The 20,968-nt window shown below is 43.4% G+C and overlaps 1 protein-coding gene across 3 annotated transcripts in view; it reads right to left on the bottom strand.

The window, feature by feature from the left end:
- Nucleotides 1-20,968, bottom strand: part of CLIC5 (chloride intracellular channel 5) — a 100,607-nt gene that overhangs the window by 62,797 nt on the left and 16,842 nt on the right. The window contains exon 1 of one of the 3 annotated variants that reach the window (XM_065681809.1): nt 9,516-9,846. The exons of the other annotated variants lie outside the window; for them this stretch is intronic. Within the exon in view, the coding sequence (XP_065537881.1) occupies nt 9,516-9,578 (63 nt within the window). The 5' untranslated portion in view covers nt 9,579-9,846. Of the gene's footprint in view, nt 1-9,515; nt 9,847-20,968 lie in introns of those variants that run through there. 3 annotated transcript variants of the gene reach the window in all.

Genomic DNA, 20,968 nt, shown 5'->3' with positions numbered 1-20,968 from the left:
TATATTGGAGACCTGGGCCCATCATATATTCCTCTTCTATTTTAAGTGGTGTTCAGTATGCCATACTGGAATAAGGCTCAAGAATGTTCCCTGCTCCCACAGTGTATCCACCTCTGGTGGAGAAGGACTGGTTATCAGTCTTTTAGCAAGGAGAGCCTCAATAATTTGCCTTGGCTTGCTAAAGAAGGCAGAAAAGCAAAAAAGAAAATAGAAGTCTTGCAAGAATGTAGGTAGAAACCTACTAATATTACAGAGCTTAATACCTTGCAAAATTTGCATGGCAGGACCTTCTCATAGTTTGATTAGAGCTGGAGAAAAAGTAATTAGAAACAGAGTTTTTAAAGGTGGGAGCTGTTGCTGTAGTTTTGTATTAAAATAAAGTGCTGAAACACTGACCTCTTCATAGAATGGAAAGTCCAAAAAATGTTGATTCGGATTTTGACAACACAGGGACAATTTTAAGATGGCAAAACATAGCAAAAATGCTATGGTGTGTTACAGAACTGTACCTCGGGTGCTGCATGTCCCAGTCTCTTTTCTGAGCACCTCTCCTTATGCAACTTCTGTGGTGCACCAGAGTCACTGAATCAAAGAGGAATCTGTACACCATGGAAGATCCACTTCAGTCAGTGAACACCACCATTAAAAAAGATACATATAAAAGGATACATATAAACTCATAAACACTCTAAAAGATAAGTTTTGAAATTATAATTGAGAGGGACAGAATAATACTAATTTACAAAGAATCAAAGAGTTAGAGAAAACATCCTATGGACCTCGTTCTACATTTATGTGTGAACTTGCTATCAAGTCACGTAGCAAACAGCAATGACATGCTGTAAATGCAATCAGGTACAGAAAGTTCCACCCTTAGGTATTATTAGATAAAATTCCTGGCTTTGGATCTGAATACATTTTGAATTATTTCTGTTCCACTGTAATAATTCCCAGTGCTTAAGTGTAATATAAAAAAACATGCCAGGAATACACGATGCTGATTAAACTCATCAGACCTACAAAAAATCTCAGATTTTTTTAACTCATAGCTCCAGATGTAAATATATATCACCGTTATCACATCTAGATGAGTTTTACTGTGTGTCATCAAAACTGCATCTAGATGAGTTTTACTGTGTGCCATCGATACACAAGTGCAAACAAATGGAGAGGCCAAGGAAGGAAAGGGAGTAAGGAACTATTTTGGACTTTGCCCACATTAAATTTTACTGTGTCAAACAAACCACTTCGAGCTATTTTCAAAGTACCTACTATAACACCTTTGGTGCCTGCTCTGATTTCCTAGTTCACATAAGATTCATAGATTCGAATACCAGGACAAGAACAAATCCAGCTCAAATCCAAACCCTTCCTTATTCCAACTGCTTGTCCCTATGACTTTGAGTCAGCCTTTGCTAAAATAAAAAGGATAATTGAATCCTTCTGTTATTTATGTATAAAACTGACACTCAGACTCACACGCCTTTAACATCTGTTTGTTAAAACAAGAGTAATTTGCAAAATCTTCTACCTGAAAAATGGAAATGCTAATGCTGATATTACATTTTGTAGCATTGCTGGGATTATTTTGATGGTATCTGCCAGATTCTGAGGGATTATGGGTCATACAAGAGCTAATATTGTTACCACGATTATCAATATGCTGTCTGAAACAATCGTTACACAGCCTTCCATCAAGATACATTTGACACAGCCAGGTGAACTGATACTAACATTGCCCTCCGGAGCACAGGCAGATGTACTTCCTACTGGCTCTTTTGGAAAGGATCCCTGAGTATTTTTGGGATGTTATGTCAAATGATCTCTGTGACATTTGCTGTTTGGGAATAGCCACAGCAGAGCCATATATTGCCAATAAAAGTTTCCTGGGGACACTTGCTGGGGCTTCACTGTCATCACTGAGCCATGACACAACAACCTGTGAGCCTGATGAGATACGTGCTGCCAGAGATGGAAAAACAGCAATCTGCAGCTAAACATAGAGCACCAAAAGCATCCTGGTGGTGATTTCTAAGTAGGCACAATAAGAATTACGAATATCCCCAGCTTCTCATGGTAGAATTAAAACACTGTGTTTATCTGGTTTGACTATTAGGCTCAGAAAAGCTGTAACAGAGGAAGGAGTTAGTAGGTGGCATTTAAACAAGATCACAAATACACTAAGAATCATAGAATATTTTGGGTTAGAAAGGACCTTAAGATCATGTAGTTCCAACCCCTCTGCCATGGGCAGGGACACCTCACACTAAACTGTGTCACCTGAGGCTTCATCCAACCTGGCCTTGAACACCACCAGGGATGAAGCATTCACAACCTCCCTGGGCAACCCATTCCAGTGCCTCACCACCCTCACAGTAAGGAACTACTTCCTTATATCCAATCTAAACTTCCCTTGTTTAAGTTTTAACCCGTTACCCCTTGTCCTATCACTACAGTCCCTAATGAAGAGTCCCTCCCCAGCATCCCTATAGGCCCCCTTCAGGTACTGGAAGGCTGCTATGAGGTCCCCATGAAGCCTTCTCTTCTCCAGGCTCAACAGCCCCAACTTCCTCAGCCTGTCTTCAGACGGGAGGTGTTCCAGTCCCCTGATCATCCTCATGGCCCTCCTCTGGACTTGTTCCAACAGTTCCATGTCCTTTTTATGTTAAGGACACCAGAACTGCACACAATACTGCAGGTGAGGTCTCACAAGAGCAGAGTAGAGGGGCAGGATCACCTCCTTCGACCTGCTGGTCATGCTCCTTTTGATGCAGCCCAGGATACGGTTGGCTTTCTGGGCTGCGAGCGCACACTGCCAGCTCATGTTCATTTTCTCATGGACCAGCACCCCCAAGTCCTTCTCTGCAGGGCCGCTCTGAATCTCTTCTTTGCCCTGTCTGTAGCCGTGCCTGGGATTGCTCCAACCCAGGTGTAGGACCTTGCACTTGTCATGGTTGAACTTCATAAGGTTGGCATCAGCCCACCTCACAAGCATGTTGAGGTCCCCCTGGAACTTAAACTGGCCTAACTCTGCTGCCTCTGAACTCAGCACTACAAACCTGACTGGCTTTTATGCCCATGGGATATAACCTACCCTGAACACTTCTGAAGTCTTATCCATTTGAATTAGGGATACAGTTTCTAAAGGCATTTGAAGAAATGAAGTTATGGATATTCAACAAAGCATTTGAAAATGTTTTATTTTAATCAGATGTTTTGATCACAATTAACATTGATACTGTTGCTACCAAGTCCAACAGAAAGCAAGTAGTCACAGAGATTTATATGAGGAAATAAAACTGTGGCACCTAAGGCTGTCATTCACATTTAGCTTGCTTAAAGACCAGGGAGTGTTTCCCTGATTTAACTGTGTCTGTAGTGGAGTTATTATTTTGAATCGCTATTAATTTGTGGTTCAATTTTGGGAAGCCTGACTCTCTTCTTATGCTCATTATAGATATATAAAGCCTCTATGGGCCTCAACCCAGTCACTCATGATTTGAAATGACCTAAGCAAGATAGGAACTGAGCCAGAATTACACTGAAACACCTGAACATGGAGCTTATGAAACATTTCTAAATGTTTAAACAAACCCAGCAAAGCTATTTTCCTCCAGACTACCAGTAAACCTTGTAAATTAGGTAACCTCAGTGCCAATGCAGAAGGCCAGTGCAGCAGAAGTGGAGACTTAGGCCAGTGATCATACATTACTTCACCAAAATAAGAGACATGGATGGTGGTGCCCTCCCCTGCTTGATAGCTCTGAAGAGATGAAAAATGCAAGGTTTATAATAACCCCTGTGCTCACACCACGTCCAGGTGAGAAGTGCCAGAGACTGCACGCATTTACACTATACGGTGGCTACGTCCCTCTCAAAGCGTGAAAGGTTTGGCCAACCTCATGACCAAGGATCAAAAAATGCTATTGTTGGTCTTTGCGCACCAGACAGGTTGAACCAGATGTGTCAGTATTGTTATTCTTCCTTGTGCTTTTCTCTCTTTAGTATTTCGTCTTTACCTAGAAAGTTTCACTGAATGTAGAAATGTTTTTGCATGGAAGCCAAGAGCTGAGTTCATAAAACCCAGTGAAATACCCAGATTTCTTGAGAAACAGACATTCACTTTGTACCTTCCAGATCTGATTCTGATTTCTGCTGTTCTCAAGGGCGGTCTCTGAAGCAAATAAATTACAGAAACTGTATTATTACAACTGGTGTGGTGAGCCGACCCTTGGCTCAACACTAGGTGCCCACCAAAGCTACTCTATCACTGCCCTCCTCAAACGGACAGGGGAAAGAAAATGCTGTGAAAGGCTCATGGGTTGAGATAAGGGCAGGGAGAGATCCTTCAGCAGTTACCATAATGGGCAAAACAGACTTGGGAAATCTGTTTCGTTTATTACCAATCAAACCAGAGCAGGGCAATGAGAAATAAAACTAAATCTTAAAAACACCTTTTCCCTGCTCTCCCCTTCTTCCCAGGATCAGCCCCACTCCTAAATTCTCTGCCTCCTCCCCTCAAGCAGCACAGGGGGACAGGGAATAGGGGTTGTGGCCAGTTCATCACACATTGTCTCTGCCGCCACTTCCTCCTCAGGGGAGAGCTCTTCACACTCTCCCCCTGCTCCAGCGTGGGGTCCCCCCACAGCAGACAGTCCTCCATGAACTTCTCCAACATGAGTCCTTCCCATGGGCTGTAGCTCTGCATGAACTGCTCCAGTGTGGGTCCCTGCCATGGCGTGCAGCCCTTCACGAACAGGCTGCTCCAGTGTGGGTGCTTCACAGGGTCATGAGTCCAGCAGCAAACCTGCTCCATTGTGGGCTCCTCTCTCCATGGGGCCACAGGTCCTGGTAGGAGCCTGCTCCATTGCAGGCTGCCCACAGGGTCACAGACTCCTTTGGGTATCCCCCTGCACCATTGTGGGGTCCTCCATGGGCTGCAAGTGGAGATCTGCTCCACCATGGACCTCCATGTGCTGCAGGGGCACAGCCCACAGCCTGCATCACCATGGGCTGCACCATGGTCTGCAGGGGAATTTCTGCTCCGGTGCCTGCAGCACCTCCTCCCCTCCTCCTGCCCTGACCCTGGTGTCTGCAGAGATGATGCTCTCACATACTCTCACTCCTTTCTCTTGCTGGAACTGCTCCTTCTTTCTTTCTTAAATATGTTACCCCAGATGTGTTGCCACTGTTGCTGATGGGCTCAGCCTTGGCCAGCAGTAGGTCCATCTTAGAGCTTCTCACAGAAGCCACCCCTGTAGCCCCCTGCTACCAAAACCTCGCCACTCAAACCCGATGCAATAGGTTAAAAGGTTCCTGTCAAGTTCTCTCTCCCAGTTTGTAAAGTCATTATTTGTTTTCATAACCCTGAAATTCTGAAACTGAAATGAGATTTCTTATCAGAGAAACTCACACATTAAAACCACAAGGGCCTTAATAGCAGGGAATGAATGATTGTTTGTACCAACCAGGAGTTACGGGTTGTTACCAGGAGTAACGTTTGTATTTGTATCTTCCTTCAAGGCTACACAGCAGCAGTTCACCAAAATCCAGACCAGGGTTAGCCTGCAATCACATTTTGGCAGGCACAATTTCTTTGAAAAATCCAGAAAATGCACAAAAAGAAATCCCAGGATGCATAAAAATCCTGCACCTCACTGGAATAACCTCTGCGATAACTGTGTCTGAGGCTGAGGAGAAGGGCAGCTACACCCTCCCGAGAGCAGTGACTCCTGGGCTTTTGATGGAGCACCCTAAAGCAGCAGGATGAGCGCTGTGTCCTGTACAGCCAGGCTCCCTGACTGACCCACTCATCCTGTGATCCTCCCATATGGATTTTAATAGTCTGAATTACTGCATGTAAAAACAGCACCATTCCAGTTCAGCCGTTACATTCAAGTATACAGGTGCGAGATTGCCCGGTAAAACTGAATATACCTTCCAACAGGGTGTCATTTATACAGACACACTTTGCTCCAGGTTAATTAAAATCAACCTGAGTCACAACAAGCCGGGTTAAGCACTGAACCAGCGCTACCTCCCGATGCTCACCTCCCCAGGACTGCTGCTGCCAGCGCCTTGCGCTACCGCACAGCAAGCCTTTTCCTCTGGCAGCCTCTTCCAGCTCCTTGTCAAACAAGTTTAGAGGGGGAATCAGAGCTGGAGTTTCGGTGTTCACATAAGGCCTGCTCACACAAACTGCAGATCTGATTAAGGGGGCACCGTCTCCGCAGCAGACCTCACCTTTGCCCGTTCTCACCCTCAGTCTGCTTGTGTCCTGCCCCAGATTTGGGGGGGTTTACTCTCAATCAAGCACCTCTTGCAAGAACAAACACTTGTTCACAGAACGATCTCATAGATCCAGGTTAGGGCACTGTTAGAATAAGAGTAAAATCAATGAGGATGATAACAAGGTGTGATAACCGCTTAACCTGTCTGTGCCAGAGCAGCTCAGCTGCGTCCTGGTGGTGCCCAGCCTATCTGCCCAGCTCAGGAGATAGCTAACCTGCATTGGGTTACAGCGCAGCTCTTCTGTTTACAATCACCACTCTACTCGTCTTTTTAAGGTTAAACAGAAAAGCGGAATAGAGCAATTGTGTAACACCTTTCTTTTTTTAACCTGAGACAGAAACTGCTTTTATTAGAGACTCTATGGCAGGTGAAAAACAGCCTTTTCTGGTTTGTTTGTGCTTGTGGAAGATACAGTTTCCTCCAGGCCACATCTCCTGCCCTACATTTCTCACTGATCTCTGCATTTTCTGGCTGTGTGTTCATTCAAAGGTGGAGGACAGAACTCCTTTCCTTGAGTAAAGTATTAGCTCCACAAAAATCAAGTGATGAAACGCTCATTGGCCCCAACATCTCCTGCTATTTGAACTGGCCTCAAGTGTGGTTCAGTATACTTAGATCTGCCACTTGCCCCAGTATCTTCTACTCATACAGAAATTGTCACCTTTCAGTTCATTCCAGCATAAAACAAAGTGCCTTCTCCTTTGCAGACTCTCTCCTGTTTATCTCCCCTTAGTATAGAACCATAGAATGGTTTTGATTGGAAGGGACCTTAAGGATCATCCAGTTCCACGCCCCCGCCATGGGCAGGGACACCTTCCACTAGACCAGGTTGCTCCAAGCCCTGTCCAACCTGGCCTTGAACACTGCCAGGGATGGGGCAGCCACAGCTTCTCTGGGCACCCTGTGCCAGGGCCTCACGACCCTCACAGGGAAGAATTTCTGCCTGAGATCTCATCTCAATCTCCCCTCTGTCAGGTTAAAGCCATTCCCTCTTGTCCTGTCCCTACACGCCCTTGTCAAAAGCTCCTCTCCAGATTTCTTGTCAGCCCCTTTAGGCATTGGAAGCTGCTCTAAGGTCTCCCTGGAACCTTCTCTTCTCCAGGCTGAACAAGCCCAGCTCTCTCAGCCTGTCTCCATATTAGAGGTGCTCCAGCCCTCTGAGCATCTTTGTGGCCTCCTCTGGACTCTCTCTGACAGGTCCATGTCCCCACTGTCTTGGGGGCCAGAGCTAAACACAGTACTGCAGGTGGGCTCTCATGAGAGCAGAGCAATTTCGTGCTCCAGAAGAGATTTCTGATCCTGTTTCTTTTACATGCTCCTACTTTTCATCAATTTCCTCCTCTCTTGTTGAATGTTCTTCTCTTTTTTATTTTCCAGCTTCTGAGCCGTATAACTTGCACACTCTGGTTACATTATACAACTTTTGAGACTTTTAATTAAATTAATGGCACCTTTCCAAAACATCAAGAATTGCAATTTTTCAGCCTAAGTGGAAAGTCCGCGGGAAGATACCAATTAATTCTTTTGCTCCAGCTCTGCAAATTCCGAGTTTTATGTGAGAGTCTTTACGCTATTCTGTGACATACATTATGCAGGAAGTCACATTACTAAAAATGTTCTTTCTGGAGTTATAAATCTTCAGGTGATGGCATGGCTCAATTGCATGCAGTGCAAATTTTTTCCAGTACCTTATGGACACAGAATTTCATGCTACGAATCTGAGCAACGACCTTCACTTTAACAGCTGATGCAGTCAAAGCACCATATATCACAAACACCCGTATCAGCCACAATAAAATAGCGTGGGCACTAAAATGAATCAGTAGCTAAACGTTTTCATTCCAGAATATATTTTCTGATAACAGAGTGCCAAACAATCCCACTAACCTATTTTTTAGCCCACAAACATCTCTATTAAACTCACTCTGGTGGAAACAGCTTGTAGGAGGCAAATTGTCTGGATATGGGGACCCATGCTGGTCCATTTTAACACACAAAGGATATATTGGGCATTTATGAACCAGAAATTCTTGTAAAATCTGTTTGCTAAGGAAAAAGACCTTGATGCTGGCTCTGTCAGAAAGGCTGCACTGAACTGACTGGTTTTGGAAGATGCATGAAAAGGCCATGTATACACATCACGGATGTGGCTGACATTTCAACTTACAGACCAAAATATCCATCAGGGAGTACAAAGCAATTATATACCCTCAACTTGACAGAAGGGAGGGGCTGGGATTTGCTTTCCCAATCATTCAGTACTTTGTTTACAAAGGGTCTGATGTAACTCTTGTAGATTGATAATAAACATATTGATTTACAGGGGTGGTTTAGGCTCTGAGAGACCAGACACCTGAATGTTATATGCGCATAGTGGATTTCAGGCTCAATGTACATAGAGCTTTCAAACATGCTCTGAACATCAAAAAATCTGAGCTCTTCACTGGGATAGAGTTTGCATGAAGTTTGCTATTACTAAGGTTGTATATGTAATATGTTTGAACATATGATTTTAATGGCAAGATTTTATTAGCCCAAGACTAACAGATGTACCCAATTTGAGACATTCGGAAATCTTACCATGTGACAGATGTACTGATTTTTCTATATTTTCATTATATCAGTTTTTGTTCTCAGTTACCCTTGTATAAAATCAGCATGAGCTTCAGGCTGAGGAAAATGAGAGTAAAATCTGGTTTCTTTTTCTTTTTTCTTTTTTTTTTTTTTTTAGGGGAAAAAAACCCCAAATAAACAAAAAAGTATTGAAGGAAATAATCAGAATACGGACAGCTTATCTCAGTCCTTTTTGGTTTACATTCCGCTAGTGTTTCAGACCTGACAGCCTCTGCCGAGGTACCAAACCATGGTACCCCTCCTCAGCTCTCCTTGCTTTCTTCCCAAAAATTCCGAAGGAAGTCATGATTCTTAGTGGCTAAATTAAAAAGCCTGAAGTTAGGACACAGCACATTGCAGGCAGCAGGCTAAGAATAACAGGACAAACTCACGAGGGGAGAAATAACAATAAAACACAGGAACTCTGGCTCTCCCTTCACAACATTACCTAATTCTAATGTCACGAAGGAGAAAGCAGTACGAACGTGTGCGCAGGAGATAACAGGCTGTCAAAGCACCGCTTCCACTCAGCGCCAGAGAATTAAAGTTTGATTATTCAGTAGAAGCGAGCTGATCTGAGAGTCACATCAGTGACTCTCAGTGCAACTTACCTTCACAAAGAGCTCAATTTCAGGGTCCTTTTCTTCCCCATTAGCAGCGACAGAGTCTGTCATTTTTCACCCCCAAGGCTACCGGCTGATCTCCCGCTCCCAAGTGGCAAAAGGAGGCTTCAACTGCACAGCGGGTGGGTTTCCCTTCCAAGCAGCTCTCACAAAGCTCTTAAAACATCATTTGTAAGGGTAAGGCTCGAAACCAGCGCAGAAGACAAGTTTACTGCTAATAAATAAATAATTAAAAGCATAAGAAAAGGCAGGCAGCAGAGCAGCAGTCCCTGTTAGGGCTGTGCAGTCCTTCAGAGCAACAAGTGCTGCTGTGCTCTGGTACAGTATCTCATCTGTCAGAGCTGCAGTTCTCACTGCCTGCCCAAAATAGCCCAGGGCATAAAAAAAGAGGGTGGGGTTAACTCACAGGGGAGGAGACAAGCTCCTGGTACCTACGGCAGGATCAGGCTCTGAGCACATAATTCTGCTCTTCCCCGTTTTCAGCGTTTCTGTTGTTCCCTCCCTTATTCTACAGCTGTGATCACCGGTGATGGGAAGAGGGAAGTTCTGCCGCAGGCTGCTTTCATCTCTTTAAGCAACAGTGATGTTTTTTCCTTCTTTTCTAAAGGGTGTTTGTCCTGCTTCTAGCTGTTCAAAGTCCTAATACTGCTATTACTAAGAAAGGTAAGGGGGAAAAAAGCCTAATTGCCTCCCCCTGTGCATTAGCTGTTGCATTGGCCCAGGAGGGTCCTGAATCGCAGAGCTCTGCCTTGGTGAAAACCCCATGTGTGATTACAAAGAGGTACAGAACCCAAAAGTGTATACTCTTAGGTGAGAAAAGCACCCAAGGTGCCACCACTTTTGAATGAGTTCAGGAGCAGAGGAATGGGGTTACACAGGAGAATGAAGAGCTTCATGGCCTTGGGAAATAAACTATTTGGGTCCCATAAGCATTTCTCAGTGCTCAGGGTGCTGGCTGTAGAGGGGGGACAGGAGTGAGGATATGCTGGGGTGGAGTATGAAAGAAAACTTTCAAGGGCCTCAGCCTGCTGTTGACATACTGTTGTCATCTATACTCCCTTCCTTCACCCTGCATTCCTTGTGTGACTCAGAGGTCACCTCACAGCAACCCTAAGCCAGAGGTGGCACTCTGTAGAAAGGACTGACACAGCTTAAAGGCATGGAGGAAGGGAGTGCTGGCACAGGAAGGAAGAGCAGGCCAAGGCAAAGGGGTCGGTAGGACCTCCTCGTCACTGCCATCAGTGCCTGGGGGGACTCCATCCACGCTGCCCTCTGCTCCTGTTTGTGGACCACCGCAGCTCGCTCACAGGCTGTTGGCCACTCACAGAGCCAGCCACGAGCAATTCTACCTTCCCCTTCTGACAGAGAGACCTTCTGGGTACGGTTTTGACATGATCTAACAGTCGCCTTTCCTGAAAATGCTCTTAGCTGTGTGCTTTTGTGATGATCTCTAACTCTCTCCGTTGACCCCCAGGCATTTGACACAGGTCCAGAGCAGTAGCAGCCAACATCTCCATGGCTTTCTGGGTAAGCTCTACAGGATTTCCCCACAGCTGTCTCATGTGCACTCCAAGAAGCACTGAAATGGTTAACAAGTAAAGCTCATTATGCTGTTGCAACTGTAATTACAACATAATCAACATTATAATTAGTGTAAAAGTGTGCTTATGCCTTTTAGATCTAATTAGCACTCATTCAAATAACTGGAAGGTTAACTGGAAGAGAATTAAGTGTTATTACCCCTTTGATTTCAAATTTTTACGTGTAATTTTTGGAGTAGGCACATTAATTACCAAACATTTATTGTATCATTATTCCTAGGCCTACCGGCAGACTTCCAGGGACATGGGCTAAGTGTACTTACATGTGGCAAAAAGAATCATTGCATTGTAATGATGTATTACAGTTATGTATGTTGTCTGCCAACAACCACAGTGTAGTCACCCTATCTCTAAAATGCATCCCTAAATAATGTATTATCAGCTATCACAGAATCACAGAATGGTTTGGGTTGGAAGAGACCGTGAAGATCAACTATAGGATTATATGATTTTGGTTTTACTGAAAAATTGTTTGGTTTCATTTGTACCTCATGTGACAATGTAATTTCCCTTTAATGAGGGTTTCTGGAAACAACGGGAATTGAGCCATCTTGACTGAGGTTACCTGTAGCTCCAGCTTCATTGAAAACACTGTTTTGATATAGATAAGTGCTTTGAACAGTTTAAATCACAGGAGAGTATATATCAGCTCTGGCAGAGAGAATACTGCTAGCTATGAGAACAGTAAGGAGGTAATAGTGCTGATGCTAAACCAAAATGTTTAAATACAATCAGCATTCAAGATATCAGTGCTTATAAGATGTGATGCATGTGACCTATTTAGATGCCTATTTTAGAATGAAAATATGTGCCCTAGAAGTGCCTATTTTTTTTCACTGGTGATAAAGGCAGCCCAGGGTAACAAGCTTAGATAAAGACATTATGGTCAGACAAATCCCGCTGTAATTATTAAGTAAAAGAAATCTGTAGCTTTAGTGCCTGATTTTTATGCACGTGTCCTCTCCCACTTCAGAAGTTGTGCATGCCTTGCGCTTCTGAAAGTTAAAGTCTAGAGGTAGCAATTTCAGTAGAGACTCAATGTGTCAAAACATTTAAATCCTTCCTTCCCAATTAACTGTCTGGGTTTAGTGGTACATTATAATCAGTTTGCAAGACAAAGGTTATTGCACTGGGGCTCAGTAAAGCAGAAGGGAAATTGTGCAAGACAGAGAAAGGAGCTAAGATGCCCTGAAGCCATCTCCATCCTGACCCAGATATAACCTAGTGCAGGAACAGGCCAGACCCCATCTAATTCAAGATGCTTCTGGGGAGCAGTGCCCCTGGAAGGTCCCTCCCCCATCCACTTTCACCTTTGAGGCACCACCTTGCACTCATCCCCTGCCCCAGGACTTGATATGAGGTGCTCAGGGGCTACAGAAGCTGTAGTGTGGATACCACACATCTGTTATTCCAGCTGTTCTTTAAGTATCCACAGACAGAATAACCCAGCCCACCTCAAAAACCTTCTGATTTTCAGAACTCTCCCTACAGAACCCTAGAAGAGATCAAGAAAATGTGTCCTGGCTCATAGAAATGCTGTGGGGTTTTTTAAATAAATCCTGAAAGCTGGATTTAAGATAAACATTGTAGGAGGCAGTGAGTAGGAGGAAATAGAAATACATATATGTGCACTACTTCAGGAGTCTATTCATGCATTTACTGCTTTGCTGTCATATAAAACTGACTTATCACTTACATCTGGGTGGAACCTTTTTGACTACAATGCTGGTTACTGCCTACACAGCTCTGTTTTGTGTTGTGAAATCATCTCGTTCTTCAGCCAAATTAAAGGGAAGATACTGATAAATAATTAGTACACTCTCATTTTACTGCAAAGAATGGGTCGCTTGGTTTGGCCTATCATTTGCTCCGAAGTCCAAAGTAGCAGAGGCTTTGAGTTACGTACAAGAATATTAGATACTGAATTATGAACTCTTCATAAGCCAAGTCATTACAGTTTGAGGGTTTTGAGATATATAAGCGAATATGAGCATGTCATCCCATTAATAAAAGAAAAGGACTGCTTCAGAAAAGGAACCACCACATCTCCACATAAGACCTCTATTGTAGGTGAACTCTGACACACTATCAGCTTTCATGAGCCTGATCCAAGCTTCACTTCCAGCAAAGATTTGTTCTGAGGGGGTGAATCAGAGGCCAAGCATCCAGAATGTAATTCTATCATGGAGTTCTCCAGCAGACCGCTAAGTTACCGCGAAGGATCATGGCACAGTTCTCCCTTGGTGCTGCCACCCAGCTCATTCTGTGAGCAGGGTATTACAAGTTGTATACGACACAAGTAACATATTTCACATTGTGAAAAAACCTCCATGATGGATGAAAATAATTAAAGTCTTTGTGCAGCTGCAGTAAATGGTATTTGAGGCTATGATTTTACCTGGGAATTATTTAACTGCTCAGTTGCCCAGAAAAATACAACTAAGCAGCAACCAGGTACTAAGCGAGCATGTTTGAACAGGTTATGATAATACGTCTTCCAGGAACAGACTGAATTACTGGTAATGTGCAACTGCAGTTATTGCATTGCTGGTAGCTTCAACATGCTACTTATTTCACAATTTAACAAATGCAAACAACTAATCCAATAAATTTAATTTCATTTTGAATTACAATGTGTCACTATCAAGTTCGTGTTTAATATTCAGGAAAATCAAAAGGGATTTATCTCAGATATTTGGGCTCAGACTGCATGTTCCCTGCCCTAGATGAACAAGACATGCAACGATGTACAAAGTTCTTCTCCTCAGCCTCATGCCAAGGCTGGGTAAGCAGGTATTTTCCCTCAATTCCAGAGATGTACAGTGCCTAAAAACATGCTGGTTTGATGGAAGAGCTGTGATTCTGTTCTTTCTTTTAAACTGTCCCACACTCAAAAGCATACCACAAAGACATCAAGTGATACAACAAGCATACAGACTGAATGACCCAAGGTGGGGATGGGATGGCAAAACCTAGGCCAGAAAACTTTGCAGTCAATTAACTGGCAAATCTGAGACAGCCCACTCTGTATCCCCAGATATTATGAATCCATTATAGTCATGAGGTACAGCAGATCTCCCTTTGCCTTATTATGAACATGCAACATTTTAGCTCTAAAGGTCTCTAGCTGTTTAATGGAATGACAGCTGACTAGAATCAGCTCAGACAGGATTTTTGCAAAGTAAGTTTTTCTATACAGTTATGTTCTCACATGGATGCAGTAGCAAACTTTGCTGTAGCATTAATAAGCATTAACACCCTCAAGATATAACCCCACTGCTGTTCAGTGTGAAGAGGGATTTCAGTATGGATAATTATCTCAGCGGTCATGTTGAGACAGTCACAGCTAACCATTCATGAGGAAGTGGCACTTAAAAGGTACAAAATCATCTCATAATGAAGTGTTCAGTAGAGAGGCTTCTACAGGGCAATAGTTTGTTCCTTTATTTCTTTATTTTGCTATCATTTCCAAACTGTCATTTCAGTTAAAAACAAAAGATATTTCTAAACAGGGCTGAGACCGCTCTGGAAAGAGGTATTGTAGGGGATACAATGGAGAGCATTACAGATTGTCCCAAACTGTGAGCTATACGGACAGTGATGAAAGGAGGAATGTAGATACCTTCAGCCCTTGCTTTTCAAAATAAAACCTCCATACTGTTAAGCATGATGAAGAAAAACACCACCAAGTAAGTGTGATGTACCTGTTATTGTTGACTCACTACTGTCACACAACCACAATGACATTTTACTTACAAGTCTGCAACACAGTAAGTAATGTATATCCGTCTTACAAGTGTTCTTAGTGCAAGTTCCTATTTAGATTATGATAATTCCTTTTCATGCTTCTTGTCATTAATTAAGTCTAAATTAATTAGGATTTGATCCATGAACAAGGAAACAAAGATAAAATCCCCCCAAGCAAAAGACCAGCACACAACACACTCTCCAATACCAATTTATGTATTATTTGCAGCAAGTGTTCAAAATGGCATGTACAACACACGTGGGTCTCAGGCTCGGTTTCAATTCCCCCCAGTAGGTAAAGCCCAAAGAACACATAATTGCTGCTGATTTTGCTTGATAGATTTGTGTTTCACTCTGTTGTTTAGCAAACAATTTGTCTGAAAGCAGAAATTACTTTCTATATTCTGAGGCACATTATTTCTAAAAGATGAAGCCTTTAGCAACTCAGTTTGAAGTTCCTTGTGACTCAGACTAGTTCCCATGGGTTCAAACGTTGGCCTCAGTGACGTTTAGCTGTGCCAGATGAAGCCATAAAGAACCTGTGCATGGATTATGTGTGTGGATCTGCATAGCAGTACAAGATCCCCTGTGGTGTATGCATTATTTGGCTAAAGAAAGGACCTCTGGCTTTTGACTCCCTGATAAACCCACTCCTGTTCAGTGTGAAATAGCAGGTATCAACATCTTTACATCTCTCCATGGCAGCAAAGTTTAACCTCTGCTTATCCTATGGTCCACCTCCTCAATGGCAGTACCGTAAGCCTGGGTTAACGCAGGTGGCTGACCTGGAGCCTTACAGTGAACTGTAGAACGCTTCCATTCTCCTTAGAAAATTGCCTTCATTCATTTTTCATTTCACCTTTTGGTACTTCTGTGATAAGGTTTCCATAAAGTTTGCCAGTGAACAAGCTCACTTTCCTTAGTGCATCACTTAGAGCTGTTATTAAATGAACGGTGCATTGTTTGGGGTTGTTTTCCTTCTTTCTTCCATATCAGAGCTAAACATCTTGAAGCACCTGACATTGACTTGGTGGTATCTCATTTCAGCTTCTGTTTGCTGATGGACCCTTTTCACTGCAGAGTTAATGCGGACAACCAGGATGAATCGAAGTAATGAGGTTAGTTGAGCACAGAGGTGAACCCCTCATCTGCAACTACACTCTCATGTTAGTAGATTTTTCATTGGTGACCACCATGCACAGGTTACTAGGACTAGAGACCATGTCCCACATCCTTAAAGGAAAGACAGTGGTGTCAATTGTTAACGAAGAGCTTAGATTAAGACTGAAAGTAAACCTTCGTGTGAAATTCACTCTGAACACAGTCTGAATAGTGATACGGTCTTGTTTGAGCCTGTCAGAGTTGGGAATACTGGGTGGCTTAACTAGAGAGATGCAAGATTTTTATATTTTTTCCTCTTAAGTAAAAGATTAAAAATAAAATCACTTTTTCCAAAACTCACAATTTTCACAGCGCATGTAGCAGGTATCACTTTTACAAAGAAGGTGTGGGCCCTCGGTTGCCTGGAAGCAACCTCACAGATCACCAAAATGCCCAGTCATCTTTGCAGTCTCACTGCTCTGACCTTGGTGACAACTATGATACAGGTCTGCGGAAAATGGAATAGTTTTTCCTGGGAGACCGACATCAGTTCAGAAACTGCTAATTAGATACTATTAGCAACTTCCACTCATTCCTAGTCAAGCAGCAGTGATGCCAGACTAAGAAATATATATAAAGCTACCTCATGACGTTGAAAGCCTAAATTCCCCTGCAGACGATGGCACCAGTAAGAGCCTCTCAGGTTATCTCTTGGCTCCATGTTAACTCAGAAAACTGGCTTTCAGAGAGGAAAAGCAAAAAGTTCAGAAGGGTGAGGTTAGGTGTGCTGTAACTATTGACTCCTCTCAGCTCTGTATCTCATATAGGTGGAAGCCAGTGTGAGAGTTTCCACCGCCTCTGCTCATGCTGGGTCTCCTGACCAGGAAAAAGATGACTTCAGTCTACAGAACTGCTGAACCATCATCTTCTTTTATCTAGTTTGACACAGGAGATCTCTCAGCTAAGACAGCACAAGGTAATTGAATGTTCTTATCAAAGGGGAAATGGCTAAGCAGTTATAAGTAACCTTTTCAGAAAATAAAACGTATCAAATCAAAACTGAAGGCAAGTTAGCTGGGTCGTGTTAATCTTGCAGGATGTTATAAACCTTGCAGTGTACTATTACAAGCCAGAAAAAAAAACCCAACCCAAAACTAAAACTCTAACCAAAATGAAAGGCAATCTACACATACAAATTTCATAGTGCAAAGTTTCATAAAAACAAACAGCCACTGGGATAAACACATGAGGAAATAGCTTAATATTGATAGGGCTGATACTGCCACCCATTTTAAAGACTTCCTAATGCCTTCTCAATTACACCCTGTTTTCAATTCAATGTAACTTTCGATAGAGTTTCAAAGGGGAGCTGTTCAATGTAGCTGTGTCCCTTCTTTATTCATCCAAAGCACTTCAGACACCCAAAAGTTTATCTTGCAATGCAATCAACCACTGAAGTCTCTGTTCCCCCCAAGACTACAGTTTAAAACAGAAGACAGGCAGAGTTTGGCTGGAAGCAGAAAGGAGAGGAAGTGACCAGATTTCCCCAGAATCAACAGCAAGGCTAAGAACAGACTCCCAAACTCCTCAGTGTCAGCTTAGTCAAACCATTGTCAAACAAAACCACATTTGTTTTTCCAAGTGTTCAGAATTCCTTCGCCATGGAGTATGCTCCTCGTACAGGTAATTATGTGAGCATATTTACAACGTTCTTGCACACAAACCCACAGATATTCTGCAGGCACACTTCCAAAGACATTCCTCCAGCCCACCTGTCATGCTCTGCTCAGAAAATCTGGCCTTCAGTTTATGCCTTCTTTGTGTCTTTGAAGTAGAACTTGGTTACTCCCCCATGAGTCACACAGCCCAGCGCGTGTCCTCACTTGAGGAGTTAATTGTTATGGGGAATGAAGCAGCAGAATGTTCTTTGGTCATATATCTGCAGGGGCTTGGAGAACACCGTCTCCTCCCTCGCTGGCAGCCGGGAGGCAATGCCAGGAAAGCCCTGCTGCTCGCTGGGCTTTTATACCAGCGCTATTTTTAGCTGTTATCAGCTGCAGGGTGCAAGGCCAATCAGCGCCGGATGCCTGCAAGAAACTCTGCTCCCGTTCAAACTTCACTCGCCCTGCAACCTCACAGGGAGGAGCCAAATGACTGAATCTGCTGCTCCAAACTGCTGCTCTGCTGCTGCTCACTATAGGGGCTCATTAACACACGGCAACGTGCCAGCGCACCGACGTGCATGGTTAGGACCATCGTGAAGTTACTGATTCAACAGATAAGCACCACGTTTGGTGAATATAAGTAGATTTCAAGCACCTCATAAAGTCCAATAAAGTATGCAATCCTGTGGGATGATATATATATATATATGTACATTTAAAACAATCTGTGTGGTTTTTACAACACTCTTCTTTTTTATGTCACCTTGTAACTATGCACTATGTAACTAGAAACCACTTACTGTGATTATTTACAAAGTCATGTGTTCACCAATGAAAGGGAAGACTGGTGCCTCTTCAAAACAGGACACAACTAAATTTGTGCAACAAAGTTTTGGTACTGGGCTTTTCCCAGCATACTTATTTAGTGACTTTTCACAGAAACGTGACTTTGTACTAACTGTAGGCTTAGAGAAATGGATGGTGGGGTTAAATGGTTTAGACATAGACCTCCAGAGTTTTAATCAAATATATCTTAAAATAAATCCAACAATGGTACAAATACATGTGAGCAGAAGTCAGAATCACAGAATGGTTGAGGTTGGAAGGGATCTCTGGAGATCATCTAGTGCAACCCTCCTACTTAAGCAGGTTCAGCTAGAGCAGGTCACACAGGAACACATCCAGGCAGGTTTTGAATGTCTCCAGAGAGGGAGACTCCACAACTTCTCTGGGCAGCCTGTTCTAGTGCTCTGCCACCCACAAGTAAAGAAGTTTTACCTCAAATTCAGACATAACTTTCCTTGTTTCAGTTTGTGCCCATTGCCCCTTATTCTGTCACTAGGAACCACTAAGAAGTGTCTGACCCCATCCTCTTTACACCCACCCTTGAAATACTTGTATGCATTGATAAGATCCCCTCTCAGTCATCTCTTCTCCAGGCTAAAAAGGACCAGCTCTCTCAGCCTTTCCTTATAACAGAGATGCTCTGGTCCCCGATCATCTTCATAGCCCTTCACTGGACCCTCTCCTGTAAGTCCTTGTCTTTCTTGAACTGGGGAGCCCAGAACTGACACAGTACTCCAGGTGTGACTTCAGCAGGGCAGAGTAGAGAGAGAAAATAAACTCTCATGACCTGCTGGCCACATCTTCCTAATGCAGCCCAGGATACCACTGGCCTTCTTGGTCACAAGGGCACATTGCTGCTGGCTCACAGACCAAAACTCCCAGGTCCTCCTCCACAGAGAAGTTACCCAAGCACTTGCCTTCATTGAAATTCATCAGGTTCTTCTCCACCCAAGCCTCCAATCTGTCCAGGTCTTGCTGAACGGCAGCACAGCCTTCTGGTGTAACAGCCACTCCTCCCAGTTTTGTATTATCAGCAAACTCAATGAAGGTATGCTCCATCCCTTCATCCAAGTCATTGATGAGTAAACGGAACAAGACTAGACCCTGGTACTGATAGCTGGGGCAACACTGCTACTACAGGCATAAACTAGACTCTGCACTGCTGATCACAGCACTGAGCTCTGCCATTCAGCCAGTTCCCAATCTGCCTCACTGCCCATTCATCTAACCCACACTTCCTGAGCTTACCTATGAGGATGTTATGGAAGACAGTGTCGAAAGCCCTGTTGAATCAAGGTAGATAACACCCACTGCTCTCCCCTCACCTGCATAGTCATTCCATCATAGAAGGCTATCAGATTGGTCAAGCATGATTTTGCCTTGGTGAATCCATGTTGATTACTCCTGATAACTTTTTTTTCCTCTACATGCTTAAGGATGACATCCAGCATGAACTGTTCCATCACCTTCCCAGGAATGGAGGTGAGGCTGCCAGGCATGTGTAGCTTCTTGCATCCTCTTTCTTGACCTTTTTGAAGGCTGCTGTGATATTGGCTTTCCTCCAGTCCTCAGGCACCTCTCCTGTTCTCCATGACCTTTCAAAGGTGATGGAGAATAGCTTAGTGACAATATCTGCCAGCAACATTGACACACGTTTGGCTAAATGATCTCTAACCCAATCCTCCTCAACCAAGGGAAAGTGATAGAGGGTTGAGACCATTATAAAAGCAGTAAAAACTGAACCAAAGAAGGCATTCAGTAACTCCACCTTTGTAAGAGAGAAATTAAATACCTGTAAGTTGAGATGTAAACTTCTGCTCCTTCCATTTGCTTCTCAACTAGTCCTCGAGCTATAGCAATAGTGTTGAGCTTCAGATTCTGAGGTTTCACAAAGAACAGCAACACAGACAAGGGAACAACCCCATCCAGATGTCAATTAAGGATCCAGAGAAAAGCCCCCTAAAGCTGTTGAACTTAAGACTGATGCCTGGTGTCTGTGACTACTCTTAACACCAATGGGACAGTGGGAATCATGCCCTGCTGATTCTCTGCTGGCAGACCAGGGAACCTTACAATTGTGTCAGGAAAACTGTTCCTGAAAGAAAAACAGGTGTCAGGATAAGTGAAAAACTGAAAAGCACCAAGAAATTAATGAAGCTTTCTCTGTCTGACTCTAATGTGTTTATAACAGGACAGTTCACCTCAAACAGAATGATGTGTTTACTTAAACAACCATAGATATCATAAACCAAGAGATCATTTGAGAATCTTTTATGCCATTTGTTTAGTCTAGCTATAAAAGTAGAAGCAACCTGAGACAGGATGCAACTGTGAAAAAAAAAGGCACCTTTGTGGAAAGAAGGTACATGTGGAAGGGGATTAATATGACAACTGGCAGAAATGGAAACAAAAAGGAATGGCTGGTTTAGCCCCAAAACAGCTGAGGAAGTCTAAGCTTGAACTGACTTTAAAAACTGCTAAA

The sequence above is a fragment of the Lathamus discolor genome, chromosome 5, assembly GCF_037157495.1.
Source record: "Lathamus discolor isolate bLatDis1 chromosome 5, bLatDis1.hap1, whole genome shotgun sequence".
NCBI lineage: Eukaryota > Metazoa > Chordata > Aves > Psittaciformes > Psittacidae > Lathamus > Lathamus discolor.
This window is presented reverse-complemented; position numbering and strand designations above follow the sequence as displayed.